This window comes from Heterocephalus glaber, unplaced genomic scaffold (genome assembly GCF_053883595.1).
Source record: "Heterocephalus glaber isolate CG9 unplaced genomic scaffold, H.glaber_assembly_v1.0 deba00000331, whole genome shotgun sequence".
Taxonomy (NCBI): domain Eukaryota; kingdom Metazoa; phylum Chordata; class Mammalia; order Rodentia; family Bathyergidae; genus Heterocephalus; species Heterocephalus glaber.
In genome coordinates this window covers 6,451,366-6,476,191 of record NW_028258142.1, presented here as the reverse complement: position 1 = coordinate 6,476,191, position 24,826 = coordinate 6,451,366, and the positions used below count along the sequence as shown (strand labels likewise).

The window sequence follows — 24,826 nt, the reverse complement described above, 5'->3', positions numbered from 1 at the left end:
TCATGGTAGTAATTAAGTTTTATAGTTTTCTGAATTCATAGGTGAGAAAACAGAAAGGTTAATAGTGACTTGCCCAACATCCTACCAAATGGCAAAAGCATGATTCAATACCTGTTTTGTGTCAAGAGTCTGCTATAAAAGATTAAAACACACATAAAAGGGGGCAATATACCCATTAGTTTATACAGAGGAAGATCAAAATATATGGTGTATATTTAAATGTTTTTAATTTATTGCAGTAAAAGATACATTGCCATTAATCCCCCTCCAAATACTTACTTCAACACACTTATCCCATGATTCTTGCCACTTTCTGAAGCAGTTCTGAAAGTCCTCTTTTGTGAGTGTCTCCACAATGTATAATCAAAAATACAGTGAACGCTACTACTGAGTACCATTCAACAGACAGCTTCTTAAAATATTAGTGTGTCCTCATCTATCTTATTCACTGGACCTGGCATCATGTGACTTCTGGTTCTTCCCCAAAATAAAAATGATAATGAAAAGTAAATATTTTCAATCAATTCAGGACAACACGGCAGCCATGACAGTGCAATTAAAGACACAGAAATGGACTTCCAGAACTGATCCAGAAAGTGGCAAGAACAGGATGAGTGTGTGCAAAGAGAGGGGGAGTATTTTAAGGAGGATTAATGGCAATGTGTCTTTTAATGTAATAATTTTTTCAACATTCATCCTATTTTTCTACCACACTTTCATACTACCTAAGAACTCACAATGTTTATTCAAATTCTGAGGAAGCTTTGCTTTCATGTTATTGCTAGTAGAGAACCTACCAACAAATTAGCAAACAAGGTGTACTGGGGAATCATTTATGGCTCCCAAAGCTTTTGGCAATTTCTCAATCAGTGAGTCCCATGATCCCTAGCTCTCATTCCCAATCCTCCTTCTAACCAATGCCGTAAGTGACCTGGATTCCTTCGATGAGACATACATGTGCCTGCAACCTCGAGCCAGAAGTCAGCAGGGAGCAGGAAAAACCATCTGATAAATGCAATGCAGAGAAGCTTCATGCAATGGAGCAGACAAGGACAGAGTCCTGGTGTACACTATTGGTGTTACAATGATGACATTTTCAAGAGAGAAGCCACACAGGGAAGATTACTCATAAAAAAAAAATGGAGAATCTGGTCTCCTGGGAATATTCTAAGCCAGTTTATCTATTACTACAGTCCTGTGCTCCTTAAACCAGTCAGAATAAATTCTGTTGTTGGAGATTCTAATCTTAACCTTCCAGTACATAACATTATACTGGTTTAAATATGAAATGTCCCCCAAAGACTAATAATGTTGAGGGCTCAATCCCAATACAGCAATATTCAGAAGTGGGGCCTAGAGAGATGACTGGATCATAAGGTTGCCACTGAATTGATCCATTGATGAATTCATAGTTGAATAAGCTACTAGGAGGTGGGGCCCAGTTGGGGAAAGTAGGTCACTGGGGGGATTCCTTTGAAGGGTATATACCTTGTCCCCAGCTCCTTCCTCTCTGGCTCTTTCCCTTTTTTCTCTCTGCTTCTCCAGCTGCCATGAAGTGAGCAGCTCTATCCACCCATGTTTTCTCCACTATGATGTTCAACTGCACCTCAGACACAGAAGCAATGGAGCCAGCTGACCATGGGTAGGAACTTCTGAAACTGTGAGCCAAAACAAACCTTTCCTCCTATAAGTTGTTTATATCAGATTTTTTGTCACACTGACAGCTGACTAACAAAAAGACTATCGTCAAAATATGGTAAAATATAATTTGAAGTTCATCATCTTAGCTTCCAGCATCAATGCACATACGAGCATCAACCCTAGAATCATAAAGACCCCATTCCAAACCCTGCTCACCCATTTACTACCCATGTAACCATGTTCAAGTTTTGAGCTGAGTACAATAAGAATACAAACAGAAAGGACCTTCTAAGACTTTGTGAGGACTAACTGAATTAATTGTTAATTTTAGCATTACAGGATAGCTTACGGTATTTTTCAGGCTAAACATGCCGATGTACCTTATGTGCATTATTTCAATGATAATATGCTAAAAAGCCAAGGCCACTGTCGTAGAAAATAGAGAAAGATCACAATGATGTACTGTATTAAAAGACTCTATCATTAAGATGTCCATTTACCCAAATCTATCTATAAATTTAGTACAATCACAATCGTATTTGCAGAAGGCATTTTAATAGCTCATAATTAAAAATTGTAAGTAAATAAAAATGGACAAAATTAATCTACAATTCATGTAGAAATAAAGACAAGACCTAACATAATGCAAACAATTTTGAAAAGAAAAAAGTTGACCTCAATACTTACTATAGAGCTACAGCAATCAAGAAAATGTGCTTATAAAGTTACATCAGCAGAACAGATGAGTATACAAATAGATTCACGCTTTTTACATGCAATCGATTTTTGACAGACATCAAAATAATCCAACCAGAAAACAGTCTTTTCACAAATGATGCAAAAACAACTGAATAACATAGGGGGAAAACTTTTCCACCCTTCCATTGTACTCTATACAAAATTAATTAAGAATGGGTCACAGATCTAATAGTAAAAGTTAGCTGGGGATTTAGCTCAGTGGTTCCGCCACCTGATTTGCAACCACAAGATCCCAAGTTTGATCCCCGGTACTAAAAAAAAAAAAAATTCTATAAAAGTTAAAGCCATACCCATGTATTCTTAACTGGCTTTGTCTCCTCCAGACCCAAAGCTATACGGCTACCAAGATGACAATGCCTGGCGCCTAACGAGGGCCTTTAGGTAGACCCTCTATAGAGTAACTCTGACTGCTGATCACAACTATGACCCTCTTCAGCCAGAAGTAGCCAGACTGGTCTTCACCCTTGCCCCCTCACAGCAGTTAGGGGTACTTCTTCAGAGGGGGGAATATTGCAGACAGGTAAGTTAATTAGATATCGTGTAGGCAGTTAGACAGGGCCAGCCCACTAGGAGGCAACATGGAGGACAGTGAAGACAGACTCACTGAAGGCCAGAATTGTAAAAGGAAATTACCACACCTATGGAGGATGAATAGCAGTTGATTTTCTATACAATCACCTGGGTAGGGGGAACACAGTCTTAACCCAGCCTTTGAGGGAAGTATCCCTGACCCACCCTTACTGAAAATCCTTGTACACCTGCTATGTGACTTGCTCCCCCATTTGATCCCCATTTAATCAATATTACCTGGGTGACTGTACTTGTCATCTTATTGGTTGGTCATGGTTTTGTCCCACCTCAAGCCCACCTTGTAAATTTCCATTGGGTCTTATAGTTTTGTCCCACTTTCTACCCACCTCATCATATGGCTTTGCTGTATAAAACATCTTTGAAAAGTGGGGTGGGCAGGCAACCCACTTTCCAGTCCCCCTTCTATCTCTCTTAGAAGCTTTCTTTCTCTCAATAAATTTTTCCTACTCTTAAAAAAAAACAGTTAAAGCCATAAAACTTCTAGAAGAAACAGTAATTTGTAACCCGAGTAGGAAAACTTTTTAAAACAAGAAAGAAAATAATAACCATAAAATCAAAAGCTGATAATTCCATCAAGTAAGAAACTTATGATCACCATATGATATCATTAAGAAACTAACACTGGGAATGAATATTTGCCCAAAAATTCTCGAACAAAGGACTGATATACAGACTATATAAAGCATTCCTACAATTCAGTAATAAAAGGATAATTCATTTTTTTAAAAGGTAAAAGGATAGACATTTCAAAAAGAAGATCAATATTACTAGTGGAAATGGCAAAATGTATAACCACTGTTAAAAAAAAAAGTTCAACAATTTCTTACACAAAAGTCTACCCTATTATTCAACAATTTCAGCCCTAGACTTTTAGCCAAGAGATACAAAAACATGTCGACAAAAGACTTTCACAAGAATTCTATAGCAGCTTTATTCATAGGAGTCCCAAACAAAAATAAGCCAAATTTTTTATCAATCTTTGGGAAATAGATTAACAAATTATAATAGCATATTCATTCAATGGTATACTACTCATCAATAAGTGGGAATGAACTATTAATATTTGCAACTGTATGGATGAATCTCAGAGATATGCTGCTGAGCAAAAGAATTCAGACACAGAATACTGTGAAAAAATCCAGAAATGAGAGAGTATAAACTGTGTAATTCCATTTATATTAAATTCTAGAAGTTAAATGACTCTATGTTGAAAAAAATCAGAAAAAATTATAGAGACTTGTGTTATTCTTGCATTTTTTCTAATTTAGAAATTATATCAAAATTGTATCAAAAGTTACAGAAAAATAACAATTATTCATTATTAATAGCTCTACCAAGCTTCCTCCAAAGGCTCTTCTGCTCATTATACTAGGGAGTTTCCCTATCCAACTGTAATCCCATGATGCACCAAATCTCTGTCCTCACATCTTCCTCTTCACCCCTATTCCCTCAGAGACTTTAGTCCTTCAAAACATTAACATTTACCCCTTTGGATGAAAGCACCCTTCAATGTACAGTAGTCTCTTCTTTTGTTAAATCTCTATTGCATACACTTTATATTTCATTATATTCAATGGTTCCTGCATGTTAGATGTTTCCTAAAAAAAAAAAAAACCCACAATTTTTAGAAATAAATGTCTTTTGTGGCATATTAATGTCATTACTAATAACATTTTTCATTTCTCAGCTATGATTAGAGTTCATCTCTGCCTCATAAAAAACAGAACACAGAAAAGAAGGGAAGTGAAGAATGTGAGGAGAAAAGATTGACTGGTTGATTGACAGATTCTCCTAAAGCAAACAGAAAGAGAAAAGGGTTGGCGGGGGCGGTTAAAAGAGATTAAAACTGACTGAGGGAGGAATCAAACAAGATTAAAGAAACAAACCCAGGAAAAACTGAATGAGATCAGACCTATAACACCATCTAAGAGAAAAACTTAGTAATGCACAATTAAACAGAATAGACAACAGTACACAAATCTCATGTGTATGTGTAGGTCTTAGATAAAGAGGTAGGGAAACCTAAACTCAAATCCTTGTCATAAAGTATTAACCAGCATTGATTAGGCCACAGGGACCTGAGGCTACAAAGCAGTAATTAATAACAAGATGGCATAATTATTAGACTCTAAACGATTATATAGAATTGCCACTAATTCTTAAGGAGAGAAAATCTTTAGTATTCCTCCATTTCCTATTGTGTATCTAAAATAAATCTCCCCAAGGCATCCATGTTTTTTCTCAGATAATTATTTCTAGATACCACTGTCATTTTCCAAATCCCTAAGTGGTTAAGTTCAGTTATGGATTAAGAAATGTTAAAAGAGGTAAATTCTGTGGACATAAGTATGAGAATACTCTCTTCTAGTTCCTTTTATTATAGGTTACAAAAATGAAATGAAAGGAGATATATTGGTTGAAGATTAGAAAATAGAATTTTCAAATCTTTAAGACAGTTTCTCTCCCCAGTTCAGGTTTCCATGGTTTGTGGATATGACAACTTCAATAAAATTTCCTAAGATCTTTTAAGTCATGGAATCTCTACATCTTTCCTATTAACTAGAACCTAATGGGCCACATATACTGATGGTATTGATCCTGATATTGGTGATAATTAATTAGCTTGAGTTTAAGGAGAATAAACTATATGCTTAGACTCTAAAAATTCACTGTCTGTTAATTCAATAAAATTTGCAAGTAGCTTTTCTATTGCTGCATTTAAGGGGTTAGACCAGTATTTTCATCACAGTTCTATTATTTTCCAGACCTCTGGACCAATTTTATATCAGTCCAGTCCATTTGAGTATTATTTATTGTTTCTAGACTACTCCTTTCATAGAAGCTAAAGAAAAAAGCATGTATACATTTGATTTTGGCTCTCTTACCCCTCTTGTTAAATATATTCCAATATTCCTGTAAGCAACACACCCATATCAGGTCATGTGCTTCAGATGCTAGAAGCTAGGCCCAAATATTGAAATCCTCTTCACCTGGCTACATGACTAATTTAGGGATAAGTTTATGACCCAACTAGAATAAGGAAATACAATAAGACTCTTGGGAGGAGATGGAGAGATCTTAGAAAAGGGAACCTTAGACATGGAACATGAGATCTAGGGCTAAGAAGAGCTAAGAGGAACGATAACCAAGAATAAAATATGCCAAGAAGAATCAGGATGGGAGAGAAAAAGAGAAGGGCTGTCTAGACAAATCCAGTCCCATGACAGGCATTGAATGAGCCCCTGCATCAAACTGTACTTGAAATAAAATCTATCTCTGAATTTTTCAATAACATAAACCCTTTTTCCTTAAGCCAGTCCGAATTAGGTTGGGTTTTCTATAACTTTTAATTTTTAAAAAAATTGTCTGATACAGAAGTGGGGTTTTTTTTCTTCTAAAATAATTTTTGACACAGAAACCATGGATATATTTTTAAGTAAAAGAGTTGATGGAAAAACAGATTTGAACGATGAGACAGATAAGAGACAAATGGCTAAATAAAGGTCCCAAAGCAGGCAGGAGCAGATATATTTAGGAACACAAATTGAAAAATTCATTTTTGAGAGAAGTGGGGCATTTTTTTCTCTAAAATAGAAAAAAAAACCCCAAGAATACAAGAAGCTTGTGATACAGTGAAGATGTGATGCAGAGAAAGATCAGGAAGTACAATAAGGTGACAACTTTTCAGCATATTCAGATAAGAATAAGGAGTACAGGAGAAGAGGCCGTGACGGTATTTTTAAAAGCCTTCATATAAAATATAAAGGGGAATAAACAAGAGTTGATTAAAATATCTGGGAGACAAGAAAGGATTAGTTGAAGTCTGACAGTCACAATGGACATGGCTTTATGATTCTCCCTCAGAAATGGCTAAGCATGCAGTTAAAACAACAACAAGTAGACCAGGGTTTTAGATCAATAGAAGGAAGGCACAGAGAAACAAGGAAAGGGCCTCTTAGTGCCACACCGAGTGTGAGATGACTAAGGATCTCATCCAGGGTGGGTATCCAGAAAAAATGAAGTCAAAAATAAACCAAAGAACCAAATGAGAAGAAACCCAAACAGCTCATTATGAATAAGGCAGGTGGCATCATGGATGTTAACAAGTTTATGATCTGAGAAGAGGCTCTAAGCTCAGTATCCTGGAGATCAAAAGTCCTAACATCAACTAAATTCACAGCTGGAGAAAACAGAAAATCCATTATTTAAGCTTATTACACTTATCTTCCCCAAATTATTTGTTTTAATAGATTCTATTTCCACAATTGCCTTACTAAAGATCTTACTAAATATCTACTTATAAATATCAATAATATCTTATTCAAACAATTTTCTGAAAAAAATAAAGAATTTACATCTTTCCTTTTGAATAGTTAGAAAAATTCAAATCATCAGAGAGAAAAGCAAATCAAAATCTGAGGTTAAATCTCAAGCAGAAGCCAGAGCCCAGGTATGCAAGAGATGCTAAAATGTTCTACCACTGAGGCTGTCAGAACCTTGAGGCTCCTCTCCTCCTCACAAGCTGTGTCGCACCCTGGGTCATGTCAGGTTCCCCTATTGGTGTAAGGCTCTACTATCACCATTTTGACATTATTAATAATTTCATAGCAAAAAAATAATAATTTCATAGCACAGATCCCCACATTTTTCTTTTGCCCTGGGCCCCATAAATCATGTAGCTTGCCCTGCTCATGCACAAAGCACTGTTTAGTCCTGATGAGCCCTGACATGATATATATGAAGATCTAGGTTCTCCCACTGTGCTAACAGTAATTTGCAATGCTTATTTTCATAACAAATCACCAGATGTACAAAATAGGAAAAATGTACTAAAAGCTACTCATGAATATGCCATAATGAATTATCTGTTCTAATTTTTCTAGGTAATCATTATCCAGAAAAGACAATACTATTTCTAAGCCTTACATGTTATAATAAATGATAACAGAGTACAACCTGACCTAGAAACATAGGAAGCAATTAATATGAGGTACAGAACTGGCAAAAAAGTCATCTATTTTTAGAATCACCAGAATAAAAAGAAGATAACATGATAAATGCAGAAAGTATCTGAATCAAACAATTAAACCTTTACAAGAAGGATTTTCTAAAGACAGGCTTTTCAGGTTCTACTGATGAAGAGTTCAATGAGCCCATCTTTGGCACAAATAAAGCAGTTATTAAGGCCTATAACTTTTTAATACTCCCCTCAGCATTTTCTATGATGTCTTATAGAGTAATCCCTGAATATCTACTCTTTAGTCAGTATTCAGTGGAAAACACATAGCAACGACTATGTAGGTTTAGATCAAATCTAACAATCAGAAAATGAAAACATAATCCAAAAGAATTTATTCACAATAGCCACACAAAATGATTAGTGAATTGAGAAATGATCTACATAAAGAACATTTGCTTATAAGGGTAGTAAAGGAAAACATAAATAGATTGAAAGACAGACCAAAACCTCACTAAAACTACAGTATATTCTTAGAAATTAATGTACAAATTTAATATGAATCTGATCAAAATCCAAATAAGATATTTTATAATCTGGCCAAATGAGTATTAAATACATCTATGCATAAATAAATAAAAATAATCACGAAATCATTGATAAAAGTTCATCAGTAAGACATTTTATATTAGGGTAGGAGATACACATTTTCAGAACAAAATGCACAAACAAAATTTGAAGCATCATCTTGTATGTGGGAACACAAGAAGATTGTACACTGATTTTCAACAGAGAGGAACAATCCTCCTAAGAGGGAAGGGTATGGAGATCTGCAGGCTGTGTGTTTTGTTATGCTAATCAAAAAAGAACCATAAGTTTAAAAAATGAAGAGATATATTTAATCTGAAGGAAATACAGGTGAATATTCACCTGATCTTAGAGAGTAGGTCTTTCTTACATAAAAATCTGGGGGGAAAAAAAGCATATGAGAACCATTCATATACAATTAAAAACCTTTGTGCCATTCAAAACAATATATTCAAAATGGAATTATTGGGCAAAAGACAAAATGGAGAAAATATTTGCAACAAATATTAAAAAATCATATAAATCTTGTAGATGTTTAAAACAATGAAATCAAATATAAACAAGTGAATATTCAGTTAGAAGAAAAATATAAAAATAACAACAACATAGGCCAAGCATATCTAAAGTATACCTTATTACCTCATTTTAATTCTTGCAATGCCTTAGAAAAGGTAGGTTTTAATGTTATTGTCATTGTTCAAGCAAGGACACTATGGTAATTGCTCAAGATCACACAAGTAATAAATGGTAATGAAGTTGGATCATATAAGATACACCTTAGCTTGCAATATAATCGCCAGAGTAGTAGCTATAAACTTCCATTATAGTTAATGATTTTATTAACATTCAAAGACATACACAAATTTTTTTTAAAGAGGAAAGATTTATTTGGCTTATAGTTTGTAGAGGTTTCAGTCCACAGTTGGCTGGTTCTAAGGTAGGGTGGCATGGGAGGGGGGCATTACAGAGGAGAAACAGTTCATGGCAAAGCAGGGCAGGCAGAAGGCAGCAAATACACTGACAAGTGACAAGCAATAATAGCAACTTCTTTCTGTCCCTTTTATAGTCTATCTAGGCTATCCACCCCACCCCATAGGGTGGGTAGCACTCACTCCTAGAATTATACTGAACAAATCAGTGGACTAATTTAATAATCATACACCCTTAATCCCAGCATCACACAATCTAGATCCAGCCATCTCTGACAAAGCCCCACCCATTATAAGAGGCTTTGAGGGGGACATCTAGACACAAGCCATAACATTCTGCCCCTGGCCCCTCAAAGACACCTGCACATCCTTTATGCAAAAGGCATTTAGTCCACCTCCAAGAGTTGCCATACTCCTAACAATTTCAGCATTGTTGAAAAGTCTCAGTTCAAAGTCTCCTGAAATTTGAGGCAAACTCTTAGCTTCAAGCCCCTGGAAAAATGAAAATAAAGTTAAACACTTTCAAGATACAATGTCACAAGATAAATATTACCATTCCAAAAGGTACAAATAGGGGAATACAAAGGAATGGGACCAAAGCAAGTCCAAAATCCAGCAGGGCAAACTTTAAGTCCTGTAGTTCCATGCCCAGTATCTGAGACAGTCTGTGGCAAGATGTGAACTCCAAACAGTTGAGGTGGCTCCTCCTCTATGGCACTGCCAGTGGTTGTAGCCTTCTTGGCTTCTCTCTGGGGCTGGCTCTGCTCTCTCCTTGCAGTTTTCCTCAGACGATCCACATTTTTGGCTTCTCTAACTCTACTGCACCTTTGGCTTCACACTCAGCTTCACACACTGCCCTCTCAAGGACACACTGCCTGGACTCCCAGGCCTTTTTCTGAAACCTTAGTGTTAGCTTTCCTAATCCCACAACTCTTCCATTGTATGTGTCTGAAAACAGCACCTCGTGGATGATGCCAAGGTCTGCCACCAGCTGAAACAATAGCCAGGTTTCCTCCTCTTTTGTCTGTCAGGGTCGATTGGCTAGGAACCAAATACAGAAGAAAAACTTCCCTAGGCTGGTGCCATTCTGGAATGTGATGCTCTGGGGCTCTCTTCTCAAAGTAAAGTCTTCCACTTTTGTAATTTTGATGCTGAAAGGTGGTGTCCTGCTGTTTCTTGTGATGCTCTCAGGCCATCTTTTCTATAGTCCTATTCCTTCTCAGCAATCAAGATCTCTTCTGCTCTATCTTTCCAGTCCACAGCTTTACTGGAACTTCCTTTCTGGCCAAATCACAGTGTTTTACATTATTCTTTCCTCTTGTTTCCCAACATAGGTCTGGCTAAAAGCCCCCGACTGTAGCCATGCCACTGCCTCAACATTAGTCTGCCTTGAAATTTCTCCTGACAAATTAATTAGTCCACCACACTTAATCTCAGTCCCAGGCAAAATCTCTGGAAATGAACAAAATGCAGACAAATTTTCTACTAAGGCATAACACATTGTCTAGACCCTAATAGCCAATGTAGTCCTTCTTCCCAGCAGAAACCCTCTGAGCCTGCTCATTTTATTTTATTCTATTCTATTCTATTCTATTCTATTCTATTCTATTTTTTTCAGTACCAAGAATCAAACTCAGGAGCTTGCACTTGGCAGGCAGGTCCGGCACTGCTGAGCTACATCTCAGGCCCTCCTGAGCCTGATCTTTACCAGCAGCATTTTCTATCAGCATTCTGGTCTTCTGAGCTCTGACAAGAATCTTATATCAAGTGAAGCTTAAGGCATTCCAGGGTTACTTTTTCAGCTGGCATCTGCAAAACTTTCAAGTCTTCCCACAAGACAGTTCCAAAGGCTCCTGAGCCACATGGTAATGTAGTCATAGCAAAGATCCCATTTCTCTGGTACCAAATTTTATCTCAGTTAATTTTCTCATTGCTGAGACAAACTACCCAACACCCACAAGTTAAAGGAGGAAAGGTTTATTTTGCTCACAGTTTATAGAGGTTTCAGTTCATAGTTGGCTGGCTCCAAGGCAGAGTGGCATGACAGAGGGGCATCACAGAAGAGAAACAGTCCATGGCAAAGAAAGACAGGCAGAAGGCAGCAAGCAGCAAGTGACAAGCAACAAGCAATGACTGACATATGCAAATTTAAAACAATCTGATATCATTTTCACCTCTCAAATCATCAGATATTTTTCCAAATATTGTTCATGGTAATAGTACTATAACCTGAAAAATAGAATCCTGAATTTCCAGCACTAGGAGAATGGGTCAATAAATAAGGGTAAAACTAAACAATGGAATATCATACAACTTTTGAAAACCAATTTTTGGGGGAGGGGCAGTACTGGGGAATGAATACATGGCTGTTATAGCAAGCTACAGCCCCACCTTTTCATTTTATTATTATTTTTTGAAACAGGGGCTCTCTAAATCACGATGTTGCCCAGGTGGGGCTCAATCTTGCAATACTCCTGCCTTAGCTTCCCGGAGTCCTGGGATTAGAGGTGTGTGCCACCAAACCTGGCTCAAAAAAGTCAAATAGTCTGAGTATTTAGTGACACTGAGAAATTCTCACAATGTAACATTAAGGCAGAAAAAGAACAGAATTTTGTTCACATAATATTGTCTATAGATAAGAGTTACGTTTTGAAAAAGGACCAAATTATGGATAATAGTTGTCTTTGGGTGATTTTTATTTGCTTTTTAATGAACTTCTATATATTTTAAATTTTCAAATCTTATAATAATATAAAACATTAGTTTTAAAATGTATCTTTATGCAAACTCAAGTGAGTAAAATGTCAAATTGGTCTTTGCTCTTCAGTTCAGCATTATAAGAAGCCTGGAAGTCACCACCCTGTCCTAATAAGTAAAAAGTTGAAGAAACTGGAAAACCAGCAACACACTTCTAAATGACACACAAGTCAAAAAAGAAATCTCAAGAGAATTTTTTTAAATAGTTTGAACTAAATGGCAATGAAAACATAACTTACTGAAATGTGTGGGACGCAGTGAAAGGAGTGCTTAGATGGAAATTTATAGTACTGAATGCATACATTAAACAAAGAACAACAATCTGAAATCAATCTAAGCTTGCACATCCTAGAAAACTGGGAAAAGAAGATCAAATTATATCAAAATTCAGCAGAAGAATGTAAGTAATTAAATTTAGAATAGGAATCAGTGAAAACAATAGAGAAATCAATAATGCCAAAGACTAATACTTTGAAAAGATAAATCCATAAACATCTAACCAGTCAAAAAAAAAAATACACAAATTACTAATATCAGAAATGAAAAAGGAGATCAACAATACAGACTCTATAGACATTAAAAGAATAGTAAAGGAATATCATGAATAAATTTCACAATCTAGATGAAATGGATCAATTCCTTGAAAAACATAATCTGTCAAAATTTACCCAAGAAACACAATCTGAACTATATTCAGAATCTATATCCATTAAATAAATTTAATCAATAATTAGCAAGCTTCAGAAACAAAGCACCAGATACAAATGGGTTTACTCATAAAGTTTAATGTTCTAAACATTTGAGAAAAAAAATTATACCAACTCTATAATTGCTTTAAAAAGATAAAAGCAGAGGGAATACTTCCTAACTCATTATTTAAAATCAGAATTTTCCTAATTTTGAAACTAATGACATTGTATGAAAAGAAAAATACAGAGTAGTATTTCTGGTGAATACAGGTATAAAAGTCCTCAACAAAATATCAGCAAATAACAATGCAAAAATAGCATTATACATTATAACCAAGTAGAATTTATCCCAAGTATACAAAGCTGGCTAAACATTTGAAAAACCAATTAATATAATCTATCACATCAACAGGCCAAAGAAGAAATTACATAATCATATCAAAATGTCTAGAAAAATATTTGATAAATTCTAATACCTATTCATAATTAAAAACTCTCAGTAAACTAGGAATAGAGGGGAACTTCCTCAACTGATAATATCTAAAAAAAATTCTACAGTTAACATCACACTTTATAGTGAGAAACTCAAAGCTCCCCACTAAAATCAGGATAAGCAAGAAAACAACTTTTCACTGATGTTTTGCAACACTGTACAGAAGGCCTATTACTAATGCAATAAGACAAGAAAAAGAAATGAAAGATGTGTTAGCTTTCTGTCACTACAGTGATTATCTGAGATAATCAACTTACAAAATGAAAATGTTTATTTTGGCTCATAGTTTGGGAGATATCATTCTATGATAGGTTGTCGCCATTCTCTTGGGCCTGTGGCAATATCGCACATCATGGCAGAAGTACGTGATGAAGCAAGATTGCTTACCTCATGGCTAGGAGGTGAAAGAGGCAAGCAGAGACCAGAGCCCTACTATCCCCTTCATGAGTATACCTCTAATGGCCTAAAGACCACTAGGCCCTACGTCTTAATGTTTTCATCACCTCCCAGTAGCACCAACCTGGGGATCAAGCCTTTAACACTTAAGCTTGGGAGGACATCCCAGATCTTTCAAAGTATGGCAAAAGGTATCCTGACTGGACAGGAGAACATGAAACTGTTTTAGTTTACAGATGGCATGATCATCTATATAGAAAATCCAAAAGTCTAAAAGAATGTCCAAAATCCAGAACACTTACAACACCCACTGCTGACTGTGATAGGAAGCAATGAGAACTGTCATTTCTTGCCTGTAGGAATGCAAAATAGTGCAGCCACTTTGTAAAATGGTTTGGCAAACTCTTACAAAATTGAACATTTCTTAGGCCAGGGATTTAGCTCAGTGGCACCACACCTGCCTCACAAACTCAAGGTCCTGAGTTTGATCTCCAGTATCAAAAAAAAAAAAATTGAACATTTCCTTTAACCATGATTCAGCAATCATATTCCTTGCTATTTACTTAAAAGAGTTAAAACTAAGGTTGATACAAAAACCCACATGTATGTATAGTAGCTTTATTCATAACTGCCCAACACTGGAAGCAAATAAGACATCCTTCAGCAGGTGAGTGGAAAAGTAATCTGTGATACATCTAGAAAATGAATTATTACATGCTAAAAAGAAATGAGCTACCAAGTCATGAAAAGATATAAAGAAAATGTAAATACATATTACCAACTGAAAGAAGTCCATTTCAAAGCCTACATATTACATGATTCCAACTATATGACCTTTTGAAAAAACAAAACAATGTAAAAAGATCAGTGGTTACCAGGCGACGCAGAGAAGGAGATAACAAAACTACTCTGTATACTACTATAATGGTGGATACATGAAATTAGAATTTGTCCATAACCATAAAATGTATGACACCAAGAATGAACTCACTGAACACTATAGTCTTTGGGTGATAAAGATTTGCCAATGTTTGTTAGTCAATTTAAATAAATGTTCTACTCTGGTGGGGGGATATTAAAAGTAGAAGCAATGCATTTTGGGGGTGGAGGCATCAGAATGCGAAATCTCTGTACCTTCTCAATTTTGCTAGAAACTAATTAAAACTGCTCTAAAAATTAACACATAAAGCAGGGCATAGTGGTACATGCCTGTAATCCCAACATTCTGGAGGCTGAGGCAGGAGGATTGCCATAAGTTCAAGGCCAGCCTGCACTACAAAGTGATATCCTATCTCAAAAAAACAAACAAACAAATTAATGCATATATTTTTTTTTCTTGCTTAAATTCTTTTATTGGTACATTTTAGGAACACAATACATTTACATTTACCATTGGGTGCTTGTACCTGTATATGATGTATCTTGGTTCTTATTTTTTCCCTTTTACCTGTGCACCCTTCACCCTCTCCACCCTTCCCTATTTACATAGACTTTGTTTCCATTTTTTTCTTTTCTCATAATTTTTCCTTTCCCTTCTTTCCTTTCCCCTTCCCCTCCCACTTTCCCTACCCCTTTGGACCTTTTCTTCCTATTTCAAATTATCAATTATTCGTTTTAATCCTTAATGCATATATTTTTTAAAAAATCAAAAGACATTGATTTCCCAGCGCCACACACACACAAAAAAGACAGAAGCAGCATACTTTATTTCAAATGACTTCCCTCTGCTTCTCGACTATGACTATTCCTCTCAGTACTGATAAAAAGAAGACAATATACTGTACTATGCAAAACCTTTTTCCTTCAGTTTCTGAAATTGGCACTAATTAGCTTGATACTAAGATCAAATAAATATAATTCCTTTATACTTTGCATTGCTGATCAGGCCCTTTGGTAAGCCCTATTTACACTTCAAAGACACAACTGGACTATTTCCTATCTTCTCTTCACTAGGCTGTACAATAATTTCATCAAAATGTTAATGCATGGTTGTGCAGAAAAGAACTAATAGAGCAGACCTGAGTCAGTCTTTTCTTCAAAAAATTTCTCTGTAAGGATGGACCTCAGATGTCTGAGAACTCAGAGTTTAGGAGTGTTCCCACCACCACTTCCTCACCAAAAAGTCTGGTTTACTGCAACTAAGCCACTTGTACAATATGGCTTACGCTGAATATCCTACTTCCTTCTGGAAGTCTGAAACTGTGATAGTACTAAGTAGTGAAGGCTTACAGGATCAGCCCCCAGTATAAAGCTGAGTCTCTGGTGAGCTCTACTGAAAGCTGTCTCATGGTAGACACATGGTCACAACTCACTCCTAGAAGAACTGGACTCCAAAGAGAAGACTCTGGGAAGTGAAGACTGGTTCCCTCTGTACTTCATCTTGTGCATCTTCTCCCTTTGCTGATTTTGCACTGTATCCTTTTACCATAATGAATCTTAACTATTAACACACCTATATTCTAAGTCCTATGAGTCCTAGTGAATCACTGAACTTGGGGCAGGTCTTGGAGACCCAATGCCAACAGTCAATTTACATTTCTAAAGTTTTCATTTACAAATTCTTCACCCTTTTTCTTCACTGTTGATCCCTTCCCCCTTCTTGACCTTATAAATTCAATTCAAGTAGCAAAATATTTCCTCAGGAACCAGGCAGCAAATATGTGCAGGCTTAGGGAACATAAGTTTTTCTTTGTAAAGAGACTATATGGATCCTTTTTTAAAAGTCTGAAAATAGTCATGACTTGTCAAAGTTACATAAAAATACAAAAAAAGAAAAAAATTCCCAATTCTTTAGGAGAATAGTCAAAGTTACATAAAAATACAAAAAAAGAAAGAAAATTTCCAAAAATCTTTAGGAGAATAGTATGACAAAGTCACAAGAAGCAGTCAAATAAATCTATGATATAGAAGAAAGGACACAGATTCCGGCTACTTACTGTCAAGAATAGAACATGCTCTAATCTGACAGGGTACTGAAGGGTAGAAAGCAAAGGAGGACTTGGTATTCCCAGCTGGGAGGTGGGCCCACTTGAAACAGGGTGGAGTTAGAAGCAAAAAGCAGCTCTAGCCTCAGAACGGATGAGGCCAGCACTGCTGAGCTCAGATACTCTGCTGATCGGCTAGGAAGGATGCTTATTCCTGAGCATTCCCCCAGAGTTAGCTCTGGGGTAATCTCCCCCTCCCCCTCTGGGTCAGGAATCTAACCCCAGGCCACAAAAGCCAACTAGTAACTTTTGGTTGATTTCCAGTAGCATGTACTGAAAAAACATTTTTTTCAAAGAATCTTATAGCAAAGTATAAGGGACAGAGTTAAGAAAACAGAACATATTTTATTCAGAGAAAATATTGTAACCAGAAGGTAGAGAGTATCAAATAGCTAGAACTTACTCTGAATAATTTATTGGGGTTATTCTGTCTGAAAACAAATGCACACTCTTTTGAGTATCATTTATATTCCCTGTGTATCCAACTCTAGAGAGCCCTTTAGCCAGTAATAGGCAAAGTATTCTATATAAAACAATTTACACACTCTAAAGAAATACAAACACATCCTATAAAGGATGAAGACATACCCAACTATACCATGATACAATTAATTAAAACAGCTAATAACTGCTTTTCCATAAATTCAGTATTTATGAGAATGTAGATAAAAGTTTTATATATATATAAAGCAATTTGACAGACAAATCTTGAACTGAAAAAGATGTGTACAGGTATTTTGCTTTACTCACCTGGGTTTCTATCCTTTCAATGATACCATACTTTCTTGTTTACCAGAGATTTAGAGTGTGTTTAATGTTTGCTAAGCAATCTTCCTCTTAGTATTTATTTTCAAAAATTAATCAGGACCTGGATGGTGATCACATAAGTGTCTGTTTCATACATCTCTTTGTGTGTCATTTCACAATACAAAGCAAGTTTGTGCATTTCACAATAAAAAAGAGAGAGAAAGTGGGAACAACTAATACAAAATGATGGTTCCATCTTGCAGGAGAGGTAGATGAGAGTGCGAAGGGATACACAGATGATCTCCAAGTTCTAGGTGATGATCTATTTTTTAAAGTGTGCGTTAGCTCTTTGGTTTTCATTTTATTGTCTTTCTGTAGCCCATATATACACATATATGACATAGATATATATATCATATATATCTATATCATATATATATATCATATATCATATATATATCATATATAGAAAAAATTATATTAACTCATAAGAAGTTAAAACAAATTTTCTAAGCAATTCCATATGCATTCCAAATGAATTTTAAACTCAATTTTTCAAGTTTCATAATAACTTTCATCGGAATTTTTTAAAAATAGAATTGTAATGAATTTGTACAATCCATAGAATCCTTATTCAAAGATGGAATGCTGAAAATGGCCCTTCAAAATGACGAATGATGTCAGGCCCTATTTATAAATTATGTCCTATTTAAAGTTTTTTCCTTTCCACTTCTACCTGACCCTGGACCTGAACACATGTCAGTGTAGACCCTGAGACTGGTTGCTTTAACCCCACCCATGGAAACTGCTGGTACCTCTCCTCAGAGCACTCCAGGAACACCAGAGCACCCCAGCACCATCCCTGGCTCTCCCACCTCTCTGTACTTCACTGCTTGAAGGCAGGAATCCTGTCTACCCAACTCCTATGCGTGGCACATCTCCTGATATACAAATCCACCTGTTAATAAATCAAACAAACAAACCAGCCTCATCCCTTTGACTTCCCATTGCTCCACCGCGAGACTGCTTCAATAGTGTCAGGCCAGGATTCTCATGCCTCACTGAGGATGAGCAGAGCACAGAGCAACCTAAATTCTAGGGACGTGATGATAAAACATTTTATCCTTGATAAAGTAGTTTTTAAAAAAAAAAAAAATAGGGGCAAAGTGTTGTCATCCCCAGCTGCAATGAAATAACTGGAATTTACTAAATATACCACACAGTACCAAGAGAGTTTCTCAAAAACTGTAGAGGATGTTCTACTTGTACAGCACTTTTTTTTTAATAACAATAGGCACTCTGATGGCAACAGCGCCCTCTGCTGACACTTCACAGAACCACATGAAGAGGGAATGCCCTTGAGTCCATGTGGGAAATCCTCTCCTTAAAGCCTTCTTATTGTGGAGAAAAAAAAAAAAAAAAAAAAAAAAACAGATAAGAAAAGGCAAATTACTTGCATCTCAGTTTCCACACTCCTTCACTGAATGTAATCTCTTATCTGTTCTAACAATCACATAGTCGTGGGGGTGGAGACATAGGAGAGTACAGCAGGGCCCTACCCTCACAACACCTACAATGCAACACTGGAAAAACAGCTACAATCACACAAGAAAAGATACCCTAAAATCACACCATTAAAGTGCAAAAATACACATTCTGCCTGACTGCAGAATGGAACTTTGTCACGTGCTAGCTTCCTGGGATTAGAGAAATAACTGTACTATTTGCTACAGACTCCTGGTCAATATCACTGGTGAGATGAAAGATATTTCACAGGTTTACAATGAAGACTGAGTTAAATAATTAATGTAGACATGAAACTTCAGCAGAAATCTATGAAGAGTGTTCATAAATGTGCCCTATCACTATCATCTCCATCATTATTAAGGGCATATTTCAGTTGTGAGAAATACAATGTAAAATTTAAACAGCATCATGCTATATTTGTTTCCAAAGAAGGCAAGACAGGGCTTGGCTGAAATTACCAGCATTTTTCACAATAGACCTGGCACCTACCAGACTCCCAAAGACTGGTAATCAGGCTAATCTGACATATATATCCACATGTATATAAACATGTATTTGCAGAAAGAATAACACAAATATGTCAAAATGTGATAAAATGGCAAATTCTGTATAAAGGCTGTACAGAAGTGCTCTATAATTGCATATGACACTAATTCAATTCAAGTATCTGGTGAATACTTGGATTTCAAGAATAAGGATATATCTGTAGAATGCCAAATGTCAGAATAAAGGTAAATGACTAAAGTACAGAAAAACCAATTTGGGCTCCAGAAAACATGGACCAGCTTTGAGAAATGGGCAGCTGTTCTCAGGACTAGCCACCTGACCACCAAAGCTGCCAGCCCTGAAAACAGCCCCCTGAAGCAGAGGCTGCAGAGCAGGTTCAAGCCCAGGAGACAGCTAGAGTACCCTTCAGTGCCTTCCTAATTCTGAGAGATCAAGACTCTAGCATCACAGAAAGAACACTACAGAAAAACAAGAAAGACTAAAAATGAAGAGATCTGAACACTAAATTCAGAATGGTCAACAAAGATCAAAATAAACACTCCAAAACCAGTTGATTTTCTAGGAGCTCATGTAAATGCTAAATTTAATTCCATAGAAAACCTGATTATGACTAGGTCAGTAAAAAGGAATGAAAAACATAGACATTCTAATATCTGTGAGTAAAAATGGAAAAACACTAACAACCAAGTACCTGAAACCAGTTGCTTAAAAATAAATATAAGTACGAAAAAAAGAGGGATTCATTGGGATTCTAACATGTTTCCCATTAGAAGATAAATGAATGAAATTTATTATATTAATAGTGTAAAGGAAAAAAAAGTTAATCATCAATAGTCACCCAAAGAGACACTGGTAACATTTAACAACCATTCCTGATTTTAAAAATCATAAAAATCCAACTTACGAATAGAAAGAAACTGTCATAATTTGTAAGGATACATAACAAAAACCTTAAATAAAGCTATTCCCTCAAAGGAGATTGTGAGACTACAGTCCATTCCTCCTCTTTCCTCTAGCTTCCCAACTATGTGGTGAGTAGTTTTGCTCTACTGCATCCTCCCACCATGATGTGCTGCCTCACCAAAGGCCCAAAAGCAACAAGACCAACTGACCATGGGATGAAATCTCTAAAACCATAAGCCAAAATATACCATTTCTCCTCAAAAGTTGATTACATCAAGTATTTCTTTCCTATAATGAAGGAAACCTAACACACGAATGAAAAAATTAACTATATCTACATACAAATATATATCTCAGAATTTGTGGGATGCCACTAAAGTAGTACTTGGGTAGTTTACAGCACTATATGTCTCTATATTACAAAAAAGAAAGTTCTGGAATCAATGGCTTCAGTTGTCCCATTTAAGAAACTAGAAAAAGAGCAAATTACAAAGTAAGCAGGAAAAAGTGAAAAAAATCCATGTGTAAATCAGTGAAATACAAAACAGAAGAACAGAGGAAAATCAATGAAACCAACACCTGGTTCACCTTTGAAGATCAATAAAATTTACAAACTTCTAGCATACTGATCAGAGAAAAAAAAAGAAATTACCACTAACAGAAATCAGGGAGCATCATACAGACTGAACACATGCTAAAAATAAAGAGACTGGATTTGAAGGTATATTACATAGCTACAGTGATTAAAAAAAAAACAACAGTATGGTGCTGGCACAAAAACAAACATGTGAATCAATAGAAGATAGAGGATGCAGAAACAACCCCAGGCACATTTGCCTATCTGATCTTTGACAAAGGAGCCAAAATATGCTGGAGGAAAGATAATCTCATTAGCAAATGGTGCTGGGAAAACTAGCTATAAACATGCAGAAGGGTGAGGCTAGACCCATGTTTTTTACCATGTACTAAAAAAAATCAAAATGGATCATATATCTAAATATTAAAACAAAAACACTTAAAATGGATAAAATTCTTGAAGACAAAGGCATAGGCAAGGACTTTCTCAACAGAACCCCAACTACAACAAGAAATAACATCAAGAATCAACAAACAGGGTATATCAAATTTAAAAGCTCCTGCACAGCAAAGAAAACCAACAAATGAAGAGACAACCCCTACAGAATGGGAAAAAACTGTTTCCAGCTAAATTTCAGACAGAATATGTAATATATATAATATATATATATTTTATAGACTACACAAAGAACTCAAAAAATTAGGCTCTGCAAATAAAAGACCCAATCAAAAGTTGAGCAACAGAAATGAACACCCTTCTCAGAATAAGAAATACAAATGGCCAATATTTACACAAAAAATGTTCAATATCTCTGGCCATTAGAAAAATGAAAATTAAAACCACACAGATTCCATCTTACTCCAGAAAGAATGGCTATTATCAAGAAATCTAATAACATGCAGTTCTTCAACTTCAGAGTGCTTGAGGACCTCACTGTGTAATACTGCAGTTCAGAAAAAAGGAAGAGAGCTAAGTATTTGAGAAAATGCTTCTTTTTGAATTGATGTACAGTCTCTATCAATAACCTAGAAAATGTTGAACATCTTATAAGAGAGAGAGTTCACTGACAGGTGTGTGCTTAGGTGATAAAGCAAACAGTGTTAGAGCAAATGGAAGATTTCTTGGACTTTAGAGAGTTACAGGAAACTTGTAAGTGGGGTTGGTTACAAAATAAAATTGCTGAAGTAAATGCAAAACAAAAGAAATTCTCAGAGAATTCAGAGGAAAAGGACCAAATAAACTAAGATACAAAAAAGGAGAAAAAAAGGAGACGTAAAGGGCCCTTCCAGGAGGTACCATCTAACTATAATAAGAATACCTTAAACAGAGGACAAAGCAAATGAAGCTGAAATAATAATTAAGGAACTAGGTAAAGAAAAATTTCCAGAACTGAAGAATGAAGTAGGCCTGAACATGAAGAAGGCTCATGGGGTACCTTTAAAATGTAATGAAAATAAAACAATGATTAGACATAGCCTGGTGGCTTTTTTAAATTTCAAAGATAAAGAAAAAATTCTGCAAGTATCCAGAGAAAGCAGGTTGCCTGACTATAAAAGGGCAAAAGTCAGATGACCTCAGTTTTTTTTCTACTGAAAAATGGAACATCTACAAAGTTTTAAGGGAAAATAATTTTGAATCAAAAATTATATGCCCTGCCATGTTAGTATTTGTGTATGAAGGCAATGGGAAGACATTCTCAGATACCAAGAGGTTAAGAAAGTATACTGACAAAGAACTTCCTTTGAAAAATTTGCTGAATGATTTATGGCAGCAGACAGAAAAATTATTAACTATTTTAACAACAGTTATTTTATAACAGAAAAATTAAAAAGAGTAGGGAGATAACTATATGAAAGACTTGAAACTGTCAAACTACATGCCAAATATCCAATGTATTGGGCAAATAACTAGTTTTATTTTTGCCATGTAACATTATAGATAAAGATGCATGTTAAGCCAAACATATGTTAGATAAAAGTGCTTTATCACTGTGGACAGGACAAATAAAGACATTCTAAATGTTAATCTGAGAAAATGGGAAAATGGTACTGTATTATTTCCCTTTAAAAACAACTAGCAAGTTCATATACTAAAACTGATTAAACTAAAGCCATGCGGATATTATGAAACAACTAGAAGGTGTAACAGAAGAGAAGTAGAAAATATTACTTACTGAAAATATTAACAAGAAACATGTAAAACTAATATGAAGAAAACTCTACAACATTCCTAAAAGCATACAAGTATTTTTGAAAAAATTGAAAATCATTCAACATTCTTGGGTGGGACAATTTAACAATAAAAAGTCTAACCACCTCACATGACTGTATATATTCAACATAACTGTAATAAAAATGCCAATAAGCAAGGAAAATTTAGAAATCTTCCTGAATCAAAAAGCAAAGAACAACCCTGGGTGTGGCTGTGCATGCCTGTAATCCCAGCACTCAGGAGGCTGAGGCAGGAGGGTTGCTGTGAGTTTGAGGACAGCCTATGCTAGAGACACAGCCTAGCTGTGAGTTCAAAGAAAGCCACCACTTCTGGCTCTAGTGGCATTCTTAACCCTCGATGAAATCTTGCATTACCAACAATGAAACAACCTGACATTATATGCCTTTTAATATGATGCAAAATGAAGTATAGATGATTTCTCCTATTAACTATCCTTACCAAACATGTTAAATCTATGCAAGTCTTTACATCAAACTAAGTTTAGGGGCCGGGGATTTAGCTCAGTGGTTTCGCCGCCTGCTGCCCAAGCGAAAGGACCTGAGTTCAATCCCCGGTACCAAAAAAAAAAAAACTAAGTTTACACGGTACAGAATGATACCAAAAGGAAATAAGACAAATCAAAATAGGAGCATTCATTCTACATTCCTTTTCTGTAACTTAGCTTGAGCTGCCTTCTCTCCTCTCTCTAGCCCAGACTCTGACTTGGCTTTGGCAAGTGTGACAAACACTGATGCACTCACTACACACAGGGGAAAGACTGTTATCACTTTATTCTCTTCCTGGATAGGTCTTACACTGAACCTATTGGCACATTTAAAAATTTCTTTGCAAAAGAAGTAAGAATCTTTGGAGGAGTGGGAAAAAAATAAGGAAATATCAGCAGCAAAGATGAGTAAAAACTACATACAAAAGGTTGACTTATGGTAGAAAATGAGGTAGAGCTAGAAAGCTAAAAATAGTCACTCTATCCAAGGTATCTCACAATTCCTACACTGAGACAGAGTCAGGGAACCCAGTGGATTATAAAGAAACCAGGTAAGAGAATGATTTTAACTCATATATAGAAATTGGTTCCCTATTCTCTACAACCCATTTTTTTTTTTGTACCAGGGATCGAACTCAAGTCCTTGCACTTGTGCAGCAGGCGTCGAAACCACTAAACTAAATCCCCAGCCCCAATCTTTTTAATTTCATAATGAAACACAAATTGAATTAACTTCACCTTTCATGGTGAAGAGATTGTGAAATGTACCACACAGGAAGAAAACTCCCCCGCCATGCATGTCAATGTGGAGTTGGTAGCCATACAGTCCATACTCTGGGTTGTCATCCAGAAAGGGAACATGAGGAGGCAGCTCATAGGGGCTGAAAAAGCAAAGCACAAACACAAATTTGTCAATATCAGAGGTAAAATATTCAGATTGAAAATCCTTCTAAAAAAATTAACATCTGGGCCAGGGATTTAGCTCAGTGGTTCCACCGCCTGCCTCGCAAGAGCAAGGTCCCGAGTTCGACCCCTGGGACCAGAAAAAAAAAAAAAATTAACATC

The 24,826-nt window shown here is 35.9% G+C and overlaps 1 protein-coding gene across 3 annotated transcripts in view; it reads right to left on the bottom strand.

Moving 5' to 3' along the window:
* The window catches only part of Fbxo15 (F-box protein 15), a 123,177-nt gene that overhangs the window by 72,446 nt on the left and 25,905 nt on the right, over positions 1–24,826 (bottom strand). For all 3 annotated transcript variants that reach the window (XM_004861960.3, XM_087191273.1, XM_004861959.3), the window contains one exon: positions 24,500–24,642. In XM_004861960.3, the coding sequence (XP_004862017.1) occupies positions 24,500–24,642 (143 nt within the window). The remainder of the gene's footprint in view (positions 1–24,499; positions 24,643–24,826) is intronic.